Source organism: Rhineura floridana, chromosome 1 (genome assembly GCF_030035675.1).
Source record: "Rhineura floridana isolate rRhiFlo1 chromosome 1, rRhiFlo1.hap2, whole genome shotgun sequence".
Lineage (NCBI taxonomy): Eukaryota > Metazoa > Chordata > Lepidosauria > Squamata > Rhineuridae > Rhineura > Rhineura floridana.
This window is the reverse complement of record NC_084480.1, coordinates 218,249,697-218,275,443: the sequence shown is the minus strand read 5'-3', so window position 1 is coordinate 218,275,443 and position 25,747 is coordinate 218,249,697. Positions and strand designations below refer to the sequence as shown.

Genomic DNA, 25,747 nt, shown 5'->3' with positions numbered 1-25,747 from the left:
ACCGCCCAGAGAGCTTCGGCTATGGGACGGTATACAAATGCAATAAATAAATAAACAAATCTGTATTAGTAATATAGGTTTTGCTTTTAGTTAGTTGAGCTTTCATTCCAATATAATAATTTTCTGTACATTTCTTATTTAAAATAAAATATCTGTACTTGTCAAGAGAATTGACTGGCAGATTTTCCTCGAAATTATTTTTACTGCTCCTCTAAGGAAATTTTAATCATTATTACAGCTCGCAAATAATGCTAGGAACAATTCTGACCTGCTTTTGCAGCATGAATTATGTAAATTATGGAAGGAACAGGGACTGCTTATGTACTACTAGATCAGTGCTACCTCATTTACTGGACTTGACTCGTGGTACACCTGCAAAAAAGATTGGCCTCTATTGTCTTATAGGAAACATTTTGAACAATCAACCAAAAATTTGTTTATTACCAAGAAATGAATACACTAAAATACTGAAAATGTGTTGGCAAAGCCTTTACTTGAAACCAAATTATAAATGTCAGCACCAAATGCGCTCCTCAGGAAAGGGTGTTCCACAAGCAGAGAAGGTTAATTCTTGTGCCATCATAACAGAATGAACCTTCCAACGGAGCCTCCTCTAAAGTTCTTAAGGCACCAGGCAGAATGATAGAGGGCATGTACATAGGGAGTGTAGGATATTATCTTGCTTTTAAAATTCAAATTCATATCAGAATCTTCCTTCCTATTCATAATTCTTAGGAACTCAGCTTTCAGAACCATATTGCTCAAACACAGTATTAGTTAGGGGTAGGGAGGAATGGATGGATCATTCTATTTCTGGCCTGTGTCAGTTTCACATGTGTTCAACCAAAGTTCCTTTCCATTTTTAATGATTTTGCATGAAAATGCATTTAGCATTTTCACTACAATGTGCATTTTTGTACACTTTTTCAATTAACATACGTATTTTCTTATGCACTCCCTCCCCAAAATCACATTTTTGTACAATTTGTTTTAGCAGAGAAATGCATTACAAAATTTTGAAAAGTGTGCCATCCAAAGAAAAACTGCATTCGAATCTACATATTAGTCCAAAAATAAGAATTAGGTCTGTTCACTTAGAAAAGCGGACTGAACAAAATTCTCTACTATCCCATTAATGCATTCCATATTGATAAGATTAAGCAATATCAAAAGACAATTGTTGGGTGCCATTTGGTAGAAAGACTTGTGTGTAAGATGTCTCAAAAGAAGTGTCTCAGAACTCCAGTGAGGTATATATTTCTTAGGGAATCAACCATATTTAGAAATCAATCAATCATGGCTCCAGATATGCTAAAATTAAGGCCATTAAATCATAATGGGAGAGTGTATACCGAGCAGCCAATCTAAATTGGTTTTGCTTTGCTCTGTCAGCAACTGGTTCATCTGATTTCTAGAAACGTTCCTAGGACAGCATTGATTTTGATCCAAAGTACACTATTTAATTATAAAGAAGACCACGTTAAATGTCTCCAGGTAAACTTCATAAATATTTACCCTAAAATAAATCCTGTCAAGACTAGCGTGACTAAAATTAGACTAGGTAGTTTTTGTTTTAGCTGGCAGGAAGATGTGTAGATTGTACCTTCCACTCTTTGTTATAAATTGCTATACATTATTCCAAGGATTTTGAAGCTGGAAAAAAGGCAGAGAAACTTGCATTATGCTTGTGTTATTGGTTGCTCAGGTTAAATGGTTTCAGATGATTTTCTGGATGTTTGGGGAAGATGCACTATGTGCATTACTTTCCCAAGTGTCTCACTTGCAATTCTGGGGCTTCCCTCCCAAAACACTAACAGTATTCCATCTTTATTTATGTATTTAATTTATAGTACTACTGTGCTTTTTCCAATAGAGCTGTACCAGAGCCTATATATTAAAAAGTACTAATTAAGCCTGGTTGTCTTAGGGACATTTTTTCAGAAAGCACAAATGATAAAACACTTAAATGGTATTTTTCTGCTTTTTATATGTAAAGCTTTAACATTTATAAATGTTTGTGGAACTATAAAACAAACATGTATTAATGGAGCATGGATATGTAAAAATCCCAGGTGTCTTTTTGCCCAGGATCCTAAAACTGTAATGTCCTGATCCTTAAAAATTTGATATATATTTCTAGCTCTGTCAGAGTGCTTTCAGTTTTAGCCCCTCCTGCTTCTTATAGCAGGAGTAAAATCAGGTGCTGGAAGCTTAAAGAGGATAAGAAGTTTGAAAATCCTTGGGTTGTATTCAATGTAGTGCTAAGGTGAACGTTTCATCAGCTCAAGGCAATATTATCTGTCTCGCCTTCCCCTAAATCTGCTCTAGGGTTTCCCCTAACCCTCCGGAGCACATTTTAGGACAGTATGAGGTATGCGTGGGAGAGGAGAGGGGGGAACCTGTTGTGCTAGGGTAATCCTTGCGTTAGCGGAATAATTTAATTGAAAACTGCCTCTTATCTTTGCATACTATTTTATATTTTTAAAATTAAACCTTCTGAAAAATGTCCTGGGATACTATGACTTTCATTTGATGGAATCTAACTTCTGTGATGAATGCCTGAGGTAATAAAGCAAACAAGGTTTACATCAAAACTCAACTTCATGGAAAGTAGGATATCATAATCAAGATATATTGTACTTTAGTGTGTTCAAAGTGTTTTATATACTTACAGATTTATGTAATCATAGGGTTGGAGCCAAAGGCTCTGCTCCACTCATGGAAGGATCCCTTCTGTGAACAGAAGTTCTTTCGGTGAGTGGAATTAGCTCTATGTCCAAGCCAGTATTTTGTGGGTGGCTATAGCATGTTGACAAGTCAGACAACCACAAGCCAGATTTCAACCATGGTGATACCTATTAAGATCACTGCTAGCCCCAGGCTTAGCAATGGGCAGGGGAATATGGACAAATATCTTGTTCCATGTATGCCTACTACACCACCTTTCAGAAGAATCCATTTACTATCACTCAGCCTTAGCCCCCACCTAGAAAATTGGAAAAAGCAGCCATCTAGATCACAGGTCTAGTGCAAGAACCAAACTAAGCAAGATAAATAAAGCAACATGCATATCGGAAGAGTACAATGTTAATTGTAACACCCTAGCGAGGGAGCCTGCTCCACGAGCTAGAGGGAGCCCCAGCTGACAAAGTGTCAAGGTGAGTTCGGCAGCAGAGCGAGGAGGCCAGGGCCCCCCACTCTGCCCGTCTGTTCCCTGACCTCTACTAAACCGCAGTCTCCAACCCATTGACGTAATAAACCTTAAACAAAACTATGCAGGTAAGAAGCCAGCAGGGGTGTGGGGGCTTTCCAGTGTTTTGCACCGCCTGCAGCATGTACGACTATCTGCCTGTTGGACAGAAGTCGTGGGTGTGCTCTCGGTGCAATGAGCTCCTGGCTCTCTGGGAACGACTTCATTTCCTTGAGGCCAAGGTGGCGGACCTGGAAAAGCTGAGAGAGGCAGAGAGGTGTGTGGAGGAGGCCTTCAGGGACGTTATAGCTGTGTCCCACTCCAACGATGATAGCTCTCCTGCTATCATGGAGAACGATGGTCTCGGGGAAGGAGAGCATCCAGCTGAGGAAGAGGGAAATGATCCCTTAGAAGGGACCCATTCCTTGGGGGATGAGCAGCTATCCTCTCGTGCCGAGGATATATCTCCAGGGGGTGGAGGGATCCTTGTAGTGGGTGATTCGATCATTAGGAACATAGACAGTGGGGTGTGTGATGGGCGTGTAGACCGCAAGGTGTTTTGCCTGCCTGGTGCGAAGGTTGCGGATATCGCCCGTCGTTTAGATAGTTTGGTAGACAGTGCTGGGAAGGAGTCAGTGGTCGTGGTGCACGTTGGCACCAACGACATGGGGAAATGCAGCCGTGAGGTCCTGGAAGCAAAATTTAGGTTGCTAGGTAGGATGCTGAAAGCCAGGACCTCCAAGGTGGCTTTCTCTGAAATGCTACCAGTTCCACGCGCAGGACCAGCCAGACAGGCCCAGCTTCACAGTCTCAATGCGTGGATGAGACGATGGTGTCGGGTGGAAGGGTTTGGATTTGTTAGGCACTGGGGAACATTTTGGGACAAGCCGGGCCTGTACAAAAGGGACAGGCTCCACTTGAACCAGAATGGAACCAGACTGCTGGCACTTAAAATTAAAAAGGTAGCAGAGCAGCTTTTAAACTGACTGAGGGGGGAAACCCGACAGGAGCTGAGAAAGGTCCGGTTCGGAATAAACCTCTCCCCTGGGATAAAAACCAAAGAAATGATGAAATTTTAAAAGGGGTAGGCCTAGAAGTAGGCACTGTGAGAGCAGGGGCACAGGATATAAATTCAGAAGAGCAAAATTACCACAGGCCTAACCACAAGTGCCAAAGACACTTGAAGAGAGACACTGCTTACAAGTGCCTGTACGCTAATGCTAGGAGCCTCCAAACCAAGATGGGAGAACTGGAGTGCTTGGTCTTAGAGGAGAGCATTGATATAGTGAGCATAACGGAGACCTGGTGGAATGGAGAAAACCAGTGGGATACGGTTATCCCTGGATATAAACTATATCGGAAGGACAGGGAAGGACGTATTGGTGGCGGAGTCGCTCTATACGTGAAAGAAGGCATTGAATCCAGCAAGCTCGAAACCCCAAAAGAGGCAGACTCCTCCACAGAATCGTTGTGGGTGGTGATACCGTGCCCCAGGAGGGACTTAATACTGGGAACGATCTATCGTCCCCCTGATCAAAATGCTCAGGGAGACCTTGAGATGAGATATGAAATTGAGGAAGCATCCAAACTAGGAAATGTGGTAGTAATGGGTGACTTCAACTACCCGGACATAGACTGGCTGCATATGTGTTCCAGTCATGACAAAGAAGCAAAGTTTCTAGATATTCTAAATGACTATTCCCTAGATCAGTTAGTCATGGAACCGACCAGAGGGACGGCAACCCTGGACTTAATCCTCAGTGGGGACCAGGACCTGGTGCGAGATGTAAGTGTTGTTGAACCGATTGGGAGCAGTGACCACAGTGCTATTAAATTAAACATACATGTAACTGGCCAATTGCCAAGAAAATCCAACACGGTCACATTTGACTTCAAAAGAGGAAACTTCACAAAAATGAGGGGATTGGTAAAAAGAAAGCTGAAAAACAAAGTCCAGAGGGTCACATCACTCGAAAATGCTTGGAAGTTGTTTAAAAACACTATATTAGAAGCTCAACTGGAGTGCATACCGCAGATCAGAAAAGGTACGGCCAGGGCCAAGAAGATGCCAGCATGGTTAACGAGCAAAGTCAAGGAAGCTCTTAGAGGCAAAAAGTCTTCCTTCAGAAAATGGAAGTCTTGTCCGAATGAAGAAAATAAAAAAGAACACAAACTCTGGCAAAAGAAATGCAAGAAGACAATAAGGGATGCTAAAAAAGAATTTGAGGAGCACATTGCTAAGAACATAAAAACCAACAACAAAAAATTCTATAAATACATTCAAAGCAGGAGACCATCTAGGGAGACAATTGGACCCTTGGATGATAAGGGAGTCAAAGGTGTACTAAAGAACGATAAGGAGATTGCAGAGAAGCTAAATGAATTCTTTGCATCTGTCTTCACAGTGGAAGATATAGGGCAGATCCCTGAACCTGAACTAACATTTGCAGGAAGGGATTCTGAGGAACTAAGACAAATAGTGGTAACGAGAGAGGAAGTTCTAAGCTTAATGGACAATATAAAAACTGACAAATCACCGGGCCCGGATGGCATCCACCCGAGAGTTCTCAAAGAACTCAAAGGTGAAATTGCTGATCTGCTAACTAAAATATGTAACTTGTCCCTCGGGTCCTCCTCCGTGCCTGAGGACTGGAAAGTGGCAAATGTAACGCCAATCTTCAAAAAGGGATCCAGAGGGGATCCCGGAAATTACAGGCCAGTTAGCTTAACTTCTGTCCCTGGAAAACTGGTAGAAAGTCTTATTAAAGCTAGATTAACTAAGCACATAGAAGAACAAGCCTTGCTGAAGCAGAGCCAGCATGGCTTCTGCAAGGGAAAGTCCTGTCTCAGTAACCTATTAGAATTCTTTGAGAGTGTCAACAAGCATATAGATAGAGGTGATCCAGTGGACATAGTGTACTTAGACTTTCAAAAAGCGTTTGACAAGGTACCTCACCAAAGGCTTCTGAGGAAGCTTAGCAGTCATGGAATAAGAGGAGAGGTCCTCTTGTGGAGAAGGAATTGGTTAAGAAGCAGAAAGCAGAGAGTAGGAATAAACGGACAGTTCTCCCAATGGAGGGCTGTAGAAAGTGGAGTCCCTCAAGGATCGGTATTGGGACCTGTACTTTTCAACTTGTTCATTAATGACCTAGAATTAGGAGTGAGCAGTGAAGTGGCCAAGTTTGCTGACGACACTAAATTGTTCAGGGTTGTTAAAACAAAAAGGGATTGCGAAGAGCTCCAAAAAGACCTCTCCAAACTGAGTGAATGGGCGGAAAAATGGCAAATGCAATTCAATATAAACAAGTGTAAAATTATGCATATTGGAGCAAAAAATCTGAATTTCACATATACGCTCATGGGGTCTGAACTGGCGGTGACCGACCAGGAGAGAGACCTCGGGGTTGTAGTGGACAGCACGATGAAAATGTCGACCCAGTGTGCGGCAGCTGTGAAAAAGGCAAATTCCATGCTAGCAATAATTAGGAAAGGTATTGAAAATAAAACAGCCGATATCATAATGCCGTTGTATAAATCTATGGTGCGGCCGCATTTGGAATACTGTGTACAGTTCTGGTCGCCTCATCTCAAAAAGGATATTATAGAGTTGGAAAAGGTTCAGAAGAGGGCAACCAGAATGATCAAGGGGATGGAGCGACTCCCTTATGAGGAAAGGTTGCAGCATTTGGGGCTTTTTAGTTTAGAGAAAAGGCGGGTCAGAGGAGACATGATAGAAGTGTATAAAATTATGCATGGCACTGAGAAAGTGGATAGAGAAAAGTTCTTCTCCCTCTCTCATAATACTAGAACTCGTGGACATTCAAAGAAGCTGAATGTTGGAAGATTCAGGACAGACAAAAGGAAGTACTTCTTTACTCAGCGCATAGTTAAACTATGGAATTTGCTCCCACAAGATGCAGTAATGGCCACCAGCTTGGATGGCTTTAAAAGAAGATTAGACAAATTCATGGAGGACAGGGCTATCAATGGCTACTAGCCATGATGGCTGTGCTCTGCCACCCTAGTCAGAGGCAGCATGCTTCTGAAAACCAGTTGCCGGAAGCCTCAGGAGGGGAGAGTGTTCTTGCACTCGGGTCCTGCTTGCGGGCTTCCCCCAGGCACCTGGTTGGCCACTGTGAGAACAGGATGCTGGACTAGATGGGCCACTGGCCTGATCCAGCAGGCTCTTCTTATGTTCTTATGTTCTTAATTGCTACAATGAAGGATTAAAGTTACCAAGGATGCTAAGAATGCAATACTGTATTCTTAAGTATCAGAAGCTATTTACTCCAGACACACCTTTCTGCAGTTTATCTTTTAGTTTATAGTGGCTTTTTTTGTGTTTGGGATTAATTTCATTGATATGTGTTTATGTGTTGCAGGGATAAGTTGACCATCTCTCTCTCTCTCTCATAGCTTGTGCTGTCACACCTAGATATATCATCAGCACAATGGCAGCATTTAAAAAAATTGTGACATTGTGCTGGTGTCTCTTGCCGCTTCAACCAATCTTGATCATTTGCTGACACAATTTTTAGGCATGAACTAAAATCTACTAGATTTGATTTTAAATAGTAGGCTTTAAGGGAAAAATAATAGTACTCGTGTATTTACAATATGTATGTGAAAATGAGACCTATGTTCAATTATTTGATGATAGTTATGTATAAGAACAAGTAGTATGTATGTGAAACAGAACTGATGAATCCTTTCAAACAAATATGAAATCACATTCACAATTTTGAAGTGTGGCTTTGTGAAAAGCATAAAACAAATAATTTTGCATCCTAAAGACCAATTTTATGTGCTGGAAATGGAGAAAACAGACAGTGCAATTATACACGTGTCTACTCAGATGTATGTCCTACATCTGGAACTTTTTCCCACATAAATGTGTACAGGACTGCGATCTAAATAAAGCATAATTGTGTTCCTGAACTACTGTGAAATATACACACATGAATAGTTCATTCTCTATGTAGGCTGCATAAATTCATATGTAACCAATTTTTATCTATCAATATAATTGTTTTTAATGTTATATATTGAAATTAACACTCTTAGACACTGACATGCACACACATTAAACAGTAATGCAGATATTTTCTTGGTTTTCTTTCTCCGGGTTATGATTAATGCAGCCTATCAGAAGCCAGATGGTGCTAAACCAAAACCATCAATCAAAATGAAAAGACCACTGAGTGCTATTCTACAATGATGTGCTTGCAAATGGAAATTTTGTTCATAGACCCTTGGCTATGATATGCAGAGAAAACCACAAACAGGCTTATACTGTCATCACAGAAGTGGCAGAGATAGCTTGTGCTCTGTTAGGCTAAAAAGCTAGAAAGGCAATGTTTATTGCTATGATGAGGAAAGCTTGCACAAGTTTAAATGCTTAGATTTAAAAAAATTAAAAGTGGCTTTCAAAATTATTTTAATAATCTTTACATTGATGACAGTATTTGTCAAACTGTCCATTTGCTACGATTTAACATGGGATAATTCCACACATTAAGAAGCAGTTGCCACTGTCTTGTCTGACTCATGAATTGACATTTAATGACATGTCCTGCACAAGCTTTTTAAAGACAGTAATCCCAAACGTCTTCATTTTACAATACATTTCTTCCCTCTAAAGCTCAGAAGAAGAAAAAAGCCCATTCCTTATACATTCAGCTACAATATCTGGTTCCTGATTCTTTTCTCTTAATAAAATGAGTATTTGGATGTGCATAATTTGGCATACATGAGAGCAACTAGCAAATCTCACAACCAGGATTTTTTAAAACACACAGTCTGTGTGTGTGAAGATGCAAAATAAACCCCATGCCCCTCTGTGATCTCATACATGTGAACACTTTCCTAACTACCTTTATTACTATTCATTACACCAATTATATATTCTATATATTCCATGCTGTATTATTCCAACTATTAGGTCCCAATGTAAATTATTTTATCTTTTTCCTAGTGATGCTCTATAAGTAACACTAAATTCCACAAGCTATTCCATAGGAATAATCCTATGAAAGTCAATGGAACTTCTTTAAGTTACGTTGCTGGTAAAATTAATTTCCTTGAGGTTTATTCTTGCGGACACCTTTGAGAACTGTAATATGATAAAATAATATAGAACTGTTGTGGTTTCTGTGTAATCCCAGATGGGGCTACTAGTCAGGTGCATACCTGGTGGAGTGTGAAAATTGCTTCAGTAGAAAAGTCTTTGAAGAACTGAAAGGCTGTTGCACAGGACTGGAGGACTGGACCATGTGACAGCTGTGCAGTGGAAGCACTTCATCTGCTTCTTCTCATCTTGATTATATTGTTATGCTGTGATTTTAAATGTTTGTACTGAAAACCAGGTAATAAATCTTCTAAATACATATATACTTATGCAAAAATGTGAAAGTAAGAGCAATTCTTTTACTCCAGCAGGGATAGGTTTAGCAAGTTTATACCAGGGTGACACTGTAGATACCAGCCACCTAGTAAATCTGTGAAAGGATTCAAGAGTTTTGAATTTTGGAACTGGAACAGCAATATATTGGTAACCTCTGAAAGAATTCAGTCTTATGAAGGTAAAAGCAAGTGGCCTCTACACATCCAATGCATGAAAAAGCCATTCGTTACCATTCTATTATTCAGAAAAGAAAAGAAAAAACCTGAAGTACCACATTGGGCATAGGGTATAAAGCTGAAACTACGTGAGGTACTGAAGATATCAGCCAAATCTGAGGACTCAGAACCAGAAGAAGTAAATATGTGAATGATGTTTCTTTTTTCTTTCTGAATTGCTGCTATTGGGGCAATGAAGAGAGAACTGACTTGGAACATTCATAGGCCCTGCCCTTGAGGCATGTGGTGAGATTCAGAACCTGCTCTTCTCAAGAGGAGTGGCAGGAACACAAACTCCCTTCTAAAAGCTCTTTGTTCCCTGATCAAGTTCTGTGCAGACACAGAACCCATTTGTGGAACTGCACAGCAACCACCTAGAAGAATATAGGAGAAGCATTTTGCAAATGACAAACAAATCTGAAGAAAAATGTACTATGTTGTTCATAAATGTATATTTCTGCTACTATCCAAAATGAGGTAGAGGGAAGGAACAAACACCCAAGACTATATTTTCCCCTAGAGTTGCTAAACATCCCTCTATTTCTTAAGAATATTAAGAAAACTAACAACTGCCCTAAACATCCATTTAAGTCTGCCCTAAATATATATGTAGGTGTAAGTTATTTAGCTGAAAGTAGTTTGCCTACTCAAGATATATGGCAATGCTCTCACCTTGCAAGTACCTAAGATGATTCTTTGATTGATAAATTATCCCTGATTATCAGCACTATGCACGTATATGTGAAAGACCAAAACGACACACCCTGAATTCTTCTATTAACCTAATTAATAGTCTTTATGGACACAATCTGCCCAGCCTGCTTTTCTGAAGTAGACTTAGAGGCAGGATAACATTTCCAAGGGCTGTCCCTTGGCATAAAAACAATTGTAAAGGGAAAGAAGTGGCACAAATTAAAAATGAAAACCATAAAGTTTACTCAGATCAACTTTTGATCATTTAATGTGCTATTGTTATGCCACTCAACATACAATAAAGCACTGGCATTTTTTATTTTCTTGGGGCAGCAAAACAAACAGACTTGGAGTAGCCCTGTGTAAAAGGCCTGAGAAGCACTAAGCAAAGCAAAATAACTGGATTGTACTTGTAAAAAGATGTAATTTACCATCTGGGCAGCTTTTCTGTATACTTTCTTCCACAATGCTGTCACAAAGATGCAAACCACAGAGATATTATCTCAGTCCTAAAATAGTATGCCTTAATGCAATTAGGAAAACATTTCCTTGCCACGGATTAGGAGGTTGTAATAAATTTCTCATTCCTTTGAGAATGCCTTTCTAAACAGACTATAGTTCAATGTAAGTAATAAAACGCACTGGCTCCTTTTATAGCTCTCATTTGCTTTCTATAAAACAAAAAAGCTCTTCTCACATGCAACATGTGAAAATGTCTTTTAAAATGGAACAGAAGATACCAAGAAAACAGAATAGTTTAAGAACAGCTTGACATGAACTTCTAACAACATAAAGGGATAATGCTGGACTGAATATGAAAGGAATCATAGTCCTGAAGATTTGGGCAATTGGGCCATACAACACAATTACAGAACATCTTATAGTGGCACTCCCAAGGTTCAGCTGCTCACTTTCCCCCAGGTGACATTGAAAATGGTGTGCTTCATGTACAAAATTCGGTATAGGTTGGGACATGTTCAGGATAACCTTTACTTTGGTCACTTTTTGAACACTGGAAACTGACAGCAGTCAGAGTTCTCTGGTGAAGGATCCTTATCACCTTTGTCTATCCTTTCTTAGTTTTCATCCATATTCCAGCAGGACACTATATAAAACCCATCATTTTAGGCATATTTACAACTGGATCACAGTGGTCAGAACCATATTATTATATATGATTTGGACGAGGGCCAATAAACTGAGTCTGAACCCTGGCAATTATCATGAATCCAGATAATTGGTCATTTGACTTCTTTGGGTGGGGTCATACTTCCCTAACTTCATAGATGGGGTGCTCCTGAATCCATTTCTTTCACTAGAGGCCCAGATGACCTCAGTGGCTAGGAGTGTCTTTTATCAGCTTTCGCTGGTAAGACAGCTATGGCGGTTTCTAGACTGAGATAGCTTGACCGCTTTTGTTCATGTGCTGGTAAACTTTGGATTGGATTATTGCAATATTTTCTAAGTGGGGCTTCAAGCTGCAACTAGTGTAAAATGTAGTAACTCAACTGCTCACTGGGGCAAAATGTTGGCATCATTTTATGCTGCTGCTGCAAGAATTGCACTGGAAGTTTAAGTAAGCACCAGGTGGACTTTTCTGGGGAGGTCATTCCACAACCAAGAGGCAGCTAGTGACAAAGCCCTTTATCTCATGGCCATTCAATTTGGTGGGGGTATTCAGAGAAAGGTCTCAGATGAGAATCTCAAGGTTTCGATAGGTACATGTGGGATAGGGTTATTATTTTTTTTGACAGACTGAAATGGCGAGATAGCAGTAAGAAAATGAATGACATGATGCAAATTTGAAAAAAGCTTTGAAATGGATATGGATCAAAATGAAAAAAACCTAAGGCATATATGAGGTTCAGAATTCAGCACCGTGAACACACTTTTACATGCAAGACAAACTGGAGACATTGAAATGGGAGCAGTTTTAGAGAACAGAGCTGCAGCATTATCTTTATCTTTAAAACACTGGAATGCAGACAATCTAATTCAGAAATGCATATCACATACTAGAAAGACAAAAAAGTGAAATTATTGTAATGCTTTCAATCTAATGAAATATGTAATACTTTCTTAAACCCAATATTGGTATTATAACAAAGGAAAATATGATCAGTGCCTTCAGGGCTTAAATGAAAGATACTGTATCTGGTTTTAGATACCTCTCCCCAATCAATCAGCTGAAGAAAATTATCAATTTGGAACTTTTCCATATTATGCAGAAAGACTTCTAAAATGTTGAAAGAAGTCTCATCAGCTTTAGTCATTTGTTAGCTATGACATCTGTTTCTCTACAAGGTTTTCAACAGGCTCCTGGAGCTTGACCTCTGCCTTTTTTGATTTGTTTTAAAACAACCACAGTCACGGCCGGCGCTGGCGTCTTTGGCGCCCCCCCTGCAAATTATAAATTGGCGCCCTTACCTTTTATAATTTTTTGTGTTCATTTTTCAATTCAAATGTTAGTAATTTATTATTAATTTTTCCAGGAGTTTTAAACAAGTGTCTGGGCTTAGGGGTGCCCCTGGTGCCCCTCAAGCGTTGCGCCCTCCTGCCATGCTTACCTTGCTTACTATGTTACGCCGGCCCTGACCACAGTGCCCCTGAACAATGTCTTCTGAGCTCTTAACATTGAAGATGTACCATGAGAAGTCTGTCAGAAATGGAGTTAGCTGGGGCCCCCTTGGGAAAGAGTTACAAGTCTTGGGGGGGCAGCCACCAACAAGCCCCTTGTCCATAAGGGCATATGATCTATGACAAACAGGCTTAGAAACTGTCTGGACATTTCAGTTTCCCACTTTTGGGATGTACTGCTTTTCTTTTAATCACATGGATAATAATCTTTTCGTTTAATCACATGGATAAAAATGCTAATAGTGTCTAACGCACTAGACAGGATTGGAAACATAACCTTTGCCTTCCTTCATCTTTTCCACTGGTTTTCTCCTCCTCTCTCTCTCTCTGAGCATAGTGAGAAGGGAAGTCCTAAGAACCAGACTACAGAAACTCCCAAGAGAGAAATTTCTAAATGCAAACAGGGAAATACCCTGTAGTTATGAGGATACACATACATTATGCAGTCATTACATTTTTTGGTTTATATTCCATGTGGAAATATTTCTGGCAATCTCCAAAGCATTTTGGCCTTAATTCAGAGTCCTGTGAGCACCCCCTAGGTTATGATGTTCTTTCTAATTCACCAGCCTCTCCAAAAAAACCACAAACAAAACCATACCAAAAGCAGTTTGAAATTGTGCTAAGGAATGGAACAGATCCCACTTCAAAGATTAGGATTTAGTTGCATTATAGCCATGATGTAGAAATAGGTTCCTCTAAAGTCATTGTAACTAGCTTACTTCCAAGATATGTCAGGAATTATACTTTAAAAATGGTATCTGTGGAAAATATTAGCAGCTAAACATATGTGAAGTAAATTAACTTGCTGGGCTGCCACAAGACAATTGCATCAATGTACTGAATTACAGAAACTGTAACCTAGAAATTTTAATGTGATGTGAACATTATTAGGTTACAGCAAATGTTTAAACTAAAAGCATAGGGTTTACATATCGGAGTTGCTTTGTTGGGCAGGGGTGCTGGGATGGAGAACAACAAAAGGAAAATGGAGTGTTTTAGACAGACACATAGCAAGATTTAAATGTAAAGTGTATGGAATTGAGATTATTTGGGATGCAAGAACACATACTTTTCAACTTACTGCATTTCTTCTCTTATTTCTTAATCACCATTCCCCCCAATGCCTCCAACCTGTGATCTTAAAAAACCATTTGCCATTTAATTCTGCAACTTTTGTTATTTATAAAAGGTCTTAAAATAAAGATCAAAAGAACAAGTCTAAGTTTATATTCTTTTCCACACCTCCTGATGAGTCATTTGTAAAATAAGTGTATAAACTCACAACTAAAGTTAAAATCATTTGAGGATACTTTGATATAGTGCCACAAAGGATATGAACAAGAAGGCAACAGAGGTTACAAATGGCCAAGTTCCAACAAGAGTGCTAATAAAAGAATAATGGAATTTTCTTGTACCATGAATGAAAAAAAACCCCTGTGTTACCAGGGAATTTAGTCAAGGGAAAAAATCAAAGCTTTTGCCTCTTCAGTTGATTCTCTTTATTAGATCTTATTTGATCTACTATTACCCTTCACTTAAACAGTTCCCTCTGTATGGAATATTTTCTTCAGAAACACTAGTTGTCAATCGTTTTTAAAATCGTTAATCAATTTACACAAGATTTAACATTTGCTGTATTATGCCTATATTATGACACTGTCAGAAGAAAAAAGTATTTGGAAGAATTATTTAACTAAAATATTTCATAACTACATCTCTACTGCTTATGTATCATTTTATATATATGTGTGTGTGAGTTGTATATGTTGCCTTTCCAAATATAACTCTTAGAAGGCAATCTCTGTATAAGATATTCCAGGATATAACACCAACAATAAAACAAATAAAACTTCTAAGACCTCTCTCTACAAAATCAGTAAGCCAGAAATCATAATACATCTAATTCATAATGCAAAATTTTAAAATGACATTACTTGCAAACCAATGAGAAGTTATTTTGGCATGTAAGATACTACTACTACTACTACTACTACTACCACCACCACCACCAACAACAACAACAACAATAAAGAGTATGAGCCTTAGGTGTGAGCTTTTACTCCTTCCCTTTCCTCCAGTGTGATTACAAGGAGAACATATGCTTTCCAGTTAAGAGAGCAATCCAAACCCAAGAACCACTGGGATGAGTGGATTAGGATGTTGCAGATCTTTGGCTCAGCTGGCTATGCCAGGGTACTTCCCTAACCCCCATCATCCAGAGATACACTGGCATAAATCCCTCATCCCGGCTCAGCCGAAGCGGACTCAGCTAAGTACAACGTAAGTCCTCATAAAGGGGTGTTCTAGGTGCATGACCTGTCAGAGGGAAACTTACACTGGATCCTAACTCTGTTCAGTTCAGTCACATGAACTGGCAACCCAGCGGAACTTACACTGGCAAAAAGGCTGGTGCCTTGCTCCTGAATGGGGTTTGGATCTGGCATACTTTACACTGGCTTAACCTCAGCCAGTGTAAATTATGCTGGCTTCACATAGTTAGGATTGCTCCTTCGGGCTAACCACAGTCAGTCATTTCTGATCTTGGCTTGTTTCAATAAACCACAGTTTAAAATGATCTGCCATTCTTGGCTCATGTGTGACAACATGCTGCAATTAATTTAAACTGGGAAATGGATGCTTCCAAAGCTTTTCTTCTGCCATACTTGTTCCCCTAACACTAATATTTGTTTAGTATTTGTTCGAACTGGGCCATTATCTTGATTAGCTACCAAAAATATTAGGTAGGCATCTTCTTTGCAACTGCAAGATAGCACATTTAGCACTACCTCTGTACCATGTCCTCACCTTTGTCTATTCAAGTCAGGGCTCAGGGATGGGCAAGGGTGATTATGCAGTTCTCAACAACAGCATAGACTGAATCTTTATTCCCTCCACTCAGGATGATTTCACTGCCTGTATATATTGTTAGAGAGATGGTACAGTTTGTACTTACCATAAACAGTGTTTCTTCATGGATGACAAGAGGTCTCCACGTGGGTACTATAGCTCCCCCTACAGCTCAAAGACAGGAAATGCTTCAGGAAATGTTTTTTGCTCCTCCCTTCCTGCTGAGGCTCAGTTTTCATTCTTGTAAAGCTCTGCCAACAGCCTCAGCTCATCATAGAATATATAACACCTTTTCCTTTTATCTACCAGAACGCGGTCACTTGCTCCTTACCCATAAACCAATGGCAAATCTAATCCACCCTACCCATAAAAGGACATTTTGGACTCCCACAGTAGCCTCTAATGTGGCCTTATTTCTCACTTCCCCCTCTGCCCTGTCCTTACAGAGGGAGATCATGCATGCTTCTGATTCATATTTAGCGTCAATAGCGTATAACTCCTTAATTACCAAACTTAAAGCCTCTATTATCCCACCATCTTCTTCCTTCAGGGCTCCTCCTACCACTGGTTTTCCCAGATGGTTTGATAAGGACTGTCTTGATGCTAAGAAACAGCTGAGACGGCTATACCTTCAATATCGACACCAAAATTTAACCACCCTGCCCCCTGAGTATTTTATTATCAAAAAATACTACAAGCATATGATAGTCATCAAAAAAAGGCAGGTGATGCATGAAGATTGGGAAGCCCTAATTCAAGCCTCCAGATCAAATAATTCGAAGTGTTTTTGGGAGCTGATTTCTGGTTCTATGAGCCCACTAAATCCGGCCCCTTGCCACATTTCCCCATACCTCTGGGAGAAATATTTTTCTGCAAACAACGAGACTGTAAATGCTGTTTCCTTTATTGATAATTTAACAAATCTTCCCACTTGGCCATCTGTAACCCAAAAAGAAATTATTGATTTGATTGCTAGCTTGAAATCCGGCAAAGCTCCTGGACCTGATAACATACTTTCTGAAATGTTGAAGGCGCACCAAGCTTGGTGGGCCCCTCTTCTAGCAAATTTCTTTACTCTGATCAATAATTCCGGATGCTTCCCTGAGTCTTGGCTTGAATCCATAGTTATCCCTATATTTAAAAAAGGGAACAAAGAGGACCCAGCAAATTACCGCCCAATTAGCCTCCTTTCCATTATTGGCAAACTATATGCCTGCTACTTAAAAGAGAGACTCTCATCTTGGTTGGAGGAGGATAATATCCTTGGGAGGGAGCAGGCAGCTTTCCGGAAAGGTAGGTCTGGGATAGAACACTGTGTGATTTTAAATCACTTAGCTGAAAAATACAAGAACCGCTGGGGTAACGGCCTGTTTGTTGCCTTTGTCGACTTGAAATCGGCTTTTGATTCCATCCCTAGGGAGATACTATGGGCGAAACTCGCAAAATCTACGATCGACAAGAGACTCCTCTTCTTAATTAGCCGTCTGCACCACCACACATCCTTTCGTGTTAGATGTAGTCGTGAAGGTCATCTCACAAACCCCATTACTACAACAAAAGGAGTTAGACAAGGCTGCATACTAGCCCCACTTTTATTTAATTTTTTCATGAATGATCTGTCCCTTTATTGTCAATCCCCGGACTTCCACCCCCCTAAGTTAGCAAACCTGCATTGTCCCTTGTTATTGTATGCAGATGACGCTGTTCTCCTTTCTGTTTCTAAAGTAGGACTCAAACGCCTAACTAAAGCTTTTATGAGTTTCTGTCATGATAACAAACTATCTATAAACTTTTCCAAAACTAAGATCTTAGCTTTTGCCAAGCACTCTCCTGCTCACGCATGGACAATTAATACCCATAAAATAGAACAGGTTTCTCATTTCAAATACCTTGGTATACTTTTTCATTCCTCTCTGTCCTGGAATCCCCATATCCGAGGGGCTATTTCTACTGCTCGCAACTCAGCCAGTGGTATTCGAAGGTTCTTCTTCACTAAAGGAGGACAATACATTCCGGCAGCCCTAAAGGTTTTTAGATCCAAAACTATTTCTCAACTTCTCTACGGGGTACCTTTATGGATTGGCGCCTTCAACTCTTCTGCGGAGGCAGTTCTCTCCTTGTTTCTCAGACAAATTTTTGGCGTTCCCAGGTGCGTTCCTGCGGCGGTCCTTAGGTTAGAATCTGGCCTAGTCTCACTTGAGTCTCAAGCGTGGTTGGCCGCCCTAAATTTCTGGTTTAAAATGTCTTATGAAAAATCTACTGGCTATCTCCCTTTACTCTGGGAAGACTCTTTTACCTCGAAATGGGCCCGTACGTTTACAAATTACCTTGCAAGTATTGGCCTCTCAATTGAACATCTGATGTGCCTCGCTCCAGAGACAGTTAAACATTCTATCCGGACTCGTATCAACGATATGGACTTCCAACGCTCCATAACTGCAGCCACCTCGACCTGCTCTCCTATTCACTTTGGTCTGAGCTTTGTGCCTATGCTCAGTGCCCCTTATCTGGAAACTCTTACGATCCCCAAATATCGTCTAGCCTTTACAAAGGCTAGATTTAACTGTCTTATCTCTGCCTTACTTGAAGGGAGATTTAAACGTATCCCGTATGCAAACCGATTATGCCTTTGTGGTGTCAGCGCCATAGAAACTCTCTCTCATGTCATCTTTGAGTGCGCCCTATATGACGATATTCGCTCCAAATTCATAACCCCCATCATAAATAAATACCCCTACAAACCGCTTAACTGTTTACTTTTACATCTTTTGTCAGCAGCTAATAACGATACTATCTTGTCAGTTGCTAAATTTATTTTTGCGGCTCAATCAATTCGGAAGGCATCTATCCTTCCAGAAGCTTCCGCCACCCAACTGTAACTGTTTTCCTTGTTGTTTTATTGTTTTACTGTTTTAACATGACTGCAACTTTGTAACCTTTTATTATAAATGTATGTAGTTTTATTTATAAATGTCTTTTGGTCTATGACCGTATCAATAAAGATTGATTGATATAACACATCAAAAAACACAATACGTGTAAGAACATGGAAACAGTTAACCAGTCTGGGAGAGTCCCAGAAATGTGCATAGTCGTGGCACCCCATAATATCGTCCCATATAGCCACCCAGGTTAGGGAGGGCCGTGGAGACCTCTTGTCATCCATGAAGAAACACCATTTACAGTAAGTACAAACTGTACCTTCTCTCAGAGGTCTCCACGTGGGACGTACTAAAGCTACGACCTAGGGTGGGTCAGATGGAGGCAGGACCTGTTGGAGAACTCTGCGACCAAATGAAGCCTCCGCTGATGCATATAGGTCAATTTTATAATGCCGAGTAAAGGTAGACGGGGATGACCACGTGGCTGCCCTACAAATTTCTTCTATGGAGGCATTAGTGGAGAAGGCTGCCGAAGTAGCAGCTGATCTGGTGGAATGAGCCATAAGGTTCAATGGAGAAGGCCGGTGCAGAGCTTCGTATGCTAGAGATATGCATGCTCTAATCCACCTATCCAAGGTATTTCGTGAGACCTTGTTTCTTAAAGTAGGTGGATGGAATGATACAAACAAGGAATCACATTTACAAAAGGACTCAGTTCTAGAAAGGTAGACTTTCAGAGCACGTCTAACGTCTAAGGAGTGCCATGCTTTTTCTCTGGGATGAGAGGGATTAGGACAAAAGGAAGGTAGGATTATTTCCTGCTGCCTATGGAATGGTGAGTTCACTTTGGGAACAAAGGCTGAGTTAGTTTGTAGCACTGCTTTATCTTTATGGAATGTACACAGATGTTTTTGTATTGAGAGGGCTTGCAGTTCAGATACTCTGCGAGCCGAGGTGATAGCTATGAGGAATATCAATTTGAAGGACAGGACCCTCAGCAGCTCGAAGGGAGGTTTCTGAAGAGCGCTGAGGATGGTATGCAGGCTCCATGATGGAAATCTATGCAGTACTGGAGGACTTAAGGCAACAGCTCCTCACAGGAACTTTTTGAGAAGAGGATGTGCAGCCAGAGAAGTATTGCTGGTAGGTAGCAGGATGGGAGAGAGAGCCAATGTTTGTTGTTTTAAAGTATTTGGCCACATGCCCTTTTTCAGACCATTTTGTAAGAATTGCAAAACTTGAGCGACCACTGCTGACTCTGGAGAGATAGCTTGTGTGGCGCACCATGAGGAGAAAGCTTTTCATGTAGATTGATAGCCTTTAATGGTGGAAGGGCATCTCGCTGACAGGATGGTATTCACCACTTCTGAGGAGAATCCTAACGCTAACAGCCTATTGCGCTCAATCTCCATGCGGTTAGTCTGAGCCATTGTGGGTCCAGGTGTAGGAGAGGACCCTGATGGAGCAGGTCGTGTCGTGCCGGTAGATGAAGCGGCGGGCCTTGTGCCAGGCGAACTATGTCCGAGAACCAGGGGTGTCTCGGCCAATAGGGGGCCACGAGGACCATGTGAGCTGCTTCTGTTCTGATTTTCTTCAGTACTCTGGACAGTAAGGGAGTTGGTGGGAAGGCGTAGAGGAGGCCTTTTGGCAACTTACTGCCAAAGCATCTTGTCCTTCTGCTCCACGACTCCTGAATCGAGAGAAGAATCTCTTTGTCTGGTGATTGTCATCTAAAGCGAATAGGTCTACTTGGAAGTTGCCGAACTTCGCTTGGAAAGACTGGAATACTTCCACAATCAGAGCCCACTCGCCTGGGAAGAGCTGCTGTCTGCTCAGCCAATCCGCCGTTATGTTCAGGCGACCCTGGATGTACTCTGCTGAAATTGAGGACAGGTGTCTTTCTGCCCACAGTAGCATTGAGGTAGCCTCTAGGTTCAGAGTCCTTGAGCGGGTACCTCCTTGTTTGATCAGGTAAGCATGAGTCGACGTGTTGTCGGTGTGAATGAGGACATCCGGAAAGGTGAGGATTGGCGTGAAGAGCTGAAGAGTTAGGTGTGCTGCCCTTAACTCTAACCAGTTAATGTTTCTGATCGCCTCTGCTGTTGACCAGTGTTCTTGCACATATTGCCCCTGGCAGTGCGCTTCCCAACCATGGAGGCTGGTGTCGTTGGTGATGACTGTTCGGAGAGAATCCTGTAGTGGGACTCCTTTCGATAGGTTCCGTATTTCCAACCACCAGGTGAGGGAGCATTTGACCGGAGATGGAAGGAGAACATGACGATGGTTGCGTAGTGCAATGTCTGATTGGAACTGAAGTAAAAAGGTTTGAAGTGGGTGGGAGTGCAGGGAGTGATCCCTATTGCTGATGCCATCATGCCCAGTAGTTTGGCAAGCAACATCACGTCAGGGGATCAAAGTTGGGACAAAGTAGTTGCTAGTGAGGCAATGTTCTGGACCCTCCATGGTGACAGGGAAATGAGCTGTTGAGCCATGTCTATGGTCGCCCCAAGGTGGAGCAGCTGCTGAGAAGTGCATAGATGGCTCTTTTGGGAATTTATGAGAAAGCTGTGACCTTGCAAGAAGTCTAGTGAAACGTGAACGTCCTGTTGGGCTTCATGGAAGGAATTGGACCAGATGAGGAGGTCGTCTAAATATGGGTATACTGTATGTGCAATCCTTGCATCCAAAGACCCGCTACTAATGTCACCACGACCTTGGTGAATAGACGTGGAGCCGAAGCCAGACCAAAGGGAAGGGCCCTGTATTGAAAGTGGCGGCCGTTGTAATAGAAGCGGAGTAATTGCCTGTGAGATGGGAATATGGGGATGTGCAGGTAGGCCTCCTTTAAATCTATTGGAGCTAGAAAGTCCCGTGGAAGAAGAGCTTCTCTGATGGACGTAAGGGTCTCCATCCTGAAGGTTCCCTGGGTCACAAATTGATTTAAGAATTTGAGGTCAAGTACCCTGTGCCAGGATCTGTCCTTTTTCCCGACCAAGAAGAAGATGGAGTAAAGACCTAAGAAAACCTCTCCTGATGGTACTTCTTCTATGGCAGATATCCAACAGGTGATGAATCTCGCCTAATATTGCTTGGTGTTTTTTGATGGAAGTGGCTAAGGGAGAGGGAAGGAATCTGGTGGGCGGGTACTCTGTAAGTTCTATCTGGTACCCCTCCTTGACAATGGTGAGTACCCACTTGTCCTGGGTCGTGTGTTGCCAACGGGAAGCAAAGTGGGTTAGGCGACCTCCTATTTGTGGTGTCGGCGGTGAGTCAGAAGCATTGTTGGTTCTGACGTCCTTGTCTAGTGTGGTTGGGGGAGGGCCTGGAAGAAGGGGTCTGAGACTTCTGTGGAAATCTCTGCCTGGTCCAGTAGGAGCGCCCACTTTTGAAGTCAAGTGCCCTGGTGGTGAGCCTGGAGCCACAAAAGGATTGGAAAGGGTAAGAGGAAGAGGCAGGATGTTTAAAAGTGTGCATATCCTCTCGCTTTTGGGATGGCATCACTTTCTCTTTATCTCTGGTCTCTGTGAGGACTTCCTTGAGTGTCTCATCGCTGAAGAGCTTGGTACCTGAGAAGGTGACAGAGGCTAGGTTGGCACGTGAAGCTGCATCCACATCCCAGTGGTTAAGCCAGAGATGTCTTCTAGCTACAACTGCTGCTGCCATTGCTCTGCAGGAAAATTGGGCAGAGTCCATAGTGGCATCTGCTATGAATGCCAGGGATCTAGATATCTTGAGTAGAGTCTTTCTGAGTCTAGCTGGGTCTCTGTTAACATCGTCAAGCAGGTCTTTGGTCCATAACAGTGCTGCTCTGGCAAATACAGAAGCCGAAGTAGAGGCTCTTATTGAGAGTGCATTAGCTTCGTGAGAGCACTTCAGAGCTGCATCAGATTTGAGCTCAATGGGGTCCTTTAACTGAGCACCTCCATCCCGCGGCAAGAGGGCATGGGAGAGTAGAGCGGAAATGGGCCCGTCTACAGCTGGAATGCAAAGCTGGTTCATAACGTTCGCATCTAGGACATAAAACTTATTAGCATAGTTAGTACCTTTTCTGCATTGGAGAGGCAAGTCCCATTCTAACTTCATAATATTTTTAAAAGAGGTGGGCAAAGGCATGCACCTAGTGGAAGGCTTAGGGACGGGGAGCACTAGAGAGCTCTTAGATAAGGGCTCCTGTTGTTTCTGTGTCACATTTAAGTCCAAGCTGCCACTACTTTACGGAAAAGAGAGGCAAAATGAGCCTCTACAAATAATCTAGCAGACTCAGTGTCATCCATATCTGAGCCTTCGCTCCATTCCCCTTCTTCAATATCAGGATCTCTGTCATCATCAGACTGGTCTGCGTCTAAAGAGAGGCCTTGCTGAGTGCTGTGGCCTCTAGCAACAGCATGTGGGGAGGGTGAAGGCACCCTATCAAGGTGTGGCTACGCAATTGAGGGCCTTTGGAGGGTGGGGTTGGTACATCTGCGTGTGGAGGGAGAATGCCTTTCGGATGCCCTGCCGTTTGTTAATTCTGTAACAAGCTCCCCAATCATGGCCTCCTTAAACTGTTCCTACACAGCAGGAGATAGCAGATCAGATAGGGACAACTGCGGCTGCTGAGGCATTGCATTAGAACCAGGCTGGGATGTGGGGGCGTAATCTACATGCATGGAACTGGGGAATCATACCTCCTTTGCTCCTCATCTTCAGATGAAAGACGCTCCAGTTCCCTAGGCTTAATAGGAACAAGGCAGGGGGTTCTGGGGAGCACAGAGGCAATGCCGCCGAGAGGGCCGCAGCGCTATTCTCAGGCAGGAGTAAAGGCAAGTCATGGGAAGCATCCGCAATAAGTGCCTTTTTTTGTTGTAGCGCACGAGCGGCCTGAAAAGCGGTGGGTGAGTACCGATCCAAAATGGCGGCTGCCTCATGTTTGTCGGACAAAATGGCGGGTGCCGCATCGCGAGCGGCCAAAAACGGCTCCGCTAAAAGCCCCTGCAGTAAGGAGGAAAGTGGAGGGGACTCACTGACTCTGGCAAGCTTGCGGGGAGCGATGGAGTCCATCCGAGAAGAGGTGCCCTCAAGAGGGTCATCTCCGCCAATAAGCAGCTGCTGCTGAACATTGGCGGGAATCTGGGGCGGGTGGGAGCTGACTGCAGCCAAGGCAGAGTACTGCCCTGCCTTTTTTGAATATTTTTTCTTCTTCGAAGAGTAAAATGCCATCTTTTCCATGCTTGCAGGGAGCGGAAGACAGAAGAAATGAAAGTGAAACTAGAAAGACAGAGAACTAAAGGTAAGTAAAAAAAATTTTTTTGATTGTATAAAACAAGTAGGAAAATAGATAGCTGGAAGATAGGCCAAAAAAACCTGGAATATAGGCAAAAGGGAGGAGAGAAGCTAGGCCAGAAAGGAAGACAGCCAGAAAGGGTGTGCTCCGAGCTGAGACAGGAAAGAAAACTGAGCCTCAGCAGGAAGGGAGGAGCAAAAAACATTTCCTGAAGCATTTCCTGTCTTCGAGCTGTAGGGGGAGCTATAGTACCCACATGGAGACCTCTGTCATCCATGAGAGAAAGGGAACATCCATGCTGTGAGGGTACTCCCCACTCCAAGGAGCATTAAGAAATAGATACATTTAGCATAGTAGCTTAATTTTTTTAGTCGTACTTCCACCCACATTTTACACTCAGAATGCAAGAGGCCACCCCATGGCAACTTCATCATGGGGTAGAAATCCTAGCCAAAGCAGTATGAAAGAAAAGAATCATCTCCAAATGGTGGTGACTGACATAAGATCCACTGTTGATGGGCTGAAAAGTGCAGACTCCTCTTGCATGTGATACAAGAACCCAGTGTATTAAGGCCCAGTTGATTTCTAATGACCTAATTAAAATTAAACCACACCAAGGAATGAGGAAAAAGAGAAAGCTCATGGGTGCTCCTAGCAGAGTCAGAAGTGCTTCATTCATGCAAGTAGGCAATACAATTAATCATAGTCAATGACTGACTGGTCTGGTAAAAGGGGCAGGCTTAAACTCCAGCCCAAGGGAAAGCATGGGGTTTTAACACAGTTGGTAGTTTGATCCTCAAACATTGATCCTAGCAGTACCTTCTCTTAGACAACAAGTACAGCTCCAGTCACAACAGGAGTTGAACTGGTTGTACTCAGTCCTTTAAAGGGTGTATACACCATCATCATTGCAGTACTATTACTGACAAAAAAGTTCTGCAATTTACTTTTACCTTGTGATTATATGGGCTGTACGAATGAAACAATCTGGATAGTTCTTTTGTTCTTTGTTTTTTCTGCAGAAAAACAAGGAAAATGTAATATTAAAGGAATGAAAAATAAAATTATTAGATGATGATAAATAAAGATAAATGAAGATACAGACATAGGAAACCCATTTCCATCCTATAACTATTTGACTGTATGAATAAAATAAATGTCACAAATCAAAAGTGTGTTTCATTCAGGTATTAGTGATAGCGTTAGGTTGAAAAGCTGTCTTTTTAATTGTTTGGCTTTATGGAAATCAGAAGTTGTTAGCTGAATTTAGTATCAGTGCTGTATCGACACTGAATACATTGAATGAATTGACTGTGGTGACACCTGACACTTTACATTGCTTACTATTAACCTTGTTTCCATCGAGGAAGGGGTTTTTTATTTTGTTTTTTTACTGTCTGGAATTTTCAAGGTGGTATTAACCCAAATTTTTGAAACATCTGAACGTTTCTTACAGAGTTGTGGTATTGTTTGTGCTTTGGTGAAAGTGTTTTTTTTAATATAACACTAAAATGTAGGAAAATCTGCATTTTTTTAAATGAATTGCCAACATCAAGGAGCAGATGCTAACATCTGTATAGGTTCTGAGTTTAGAAAACACTAAGCCCACCACTT

At 41.7% G+C, this 25,747-nt stretch overlaps 1 protein-coding gene across 5 annotated transcripts in view; it reads right to left on the bottom strand.

Annotated features, from left to right (window-relative positions):
- The window catches only part of CDKAL1 (CDK5 regulatory subunit associated protein 1 like 1), a 521,195-nt gene that overhangs the window by 70,566 nt on the left and 424,882 nt on the right, over nucleotides 1–25,747 (bottom strand). For all 5 annotated transcript variants that reach the window (XM_061593247.1, XM_061593227.1, XM_061593237.1 and 2 more), the window contains one exon: nucleotides 25,087–25,149. In XM_061593247.1, the coding sequence (XP_061449231.1) occupies nucleotides 25,087–25,149 (63 nt within the window). The remainder of the gene's footprint in view (nucleotides 1–25,086; nucleotides 25,150–25,747) is intronic.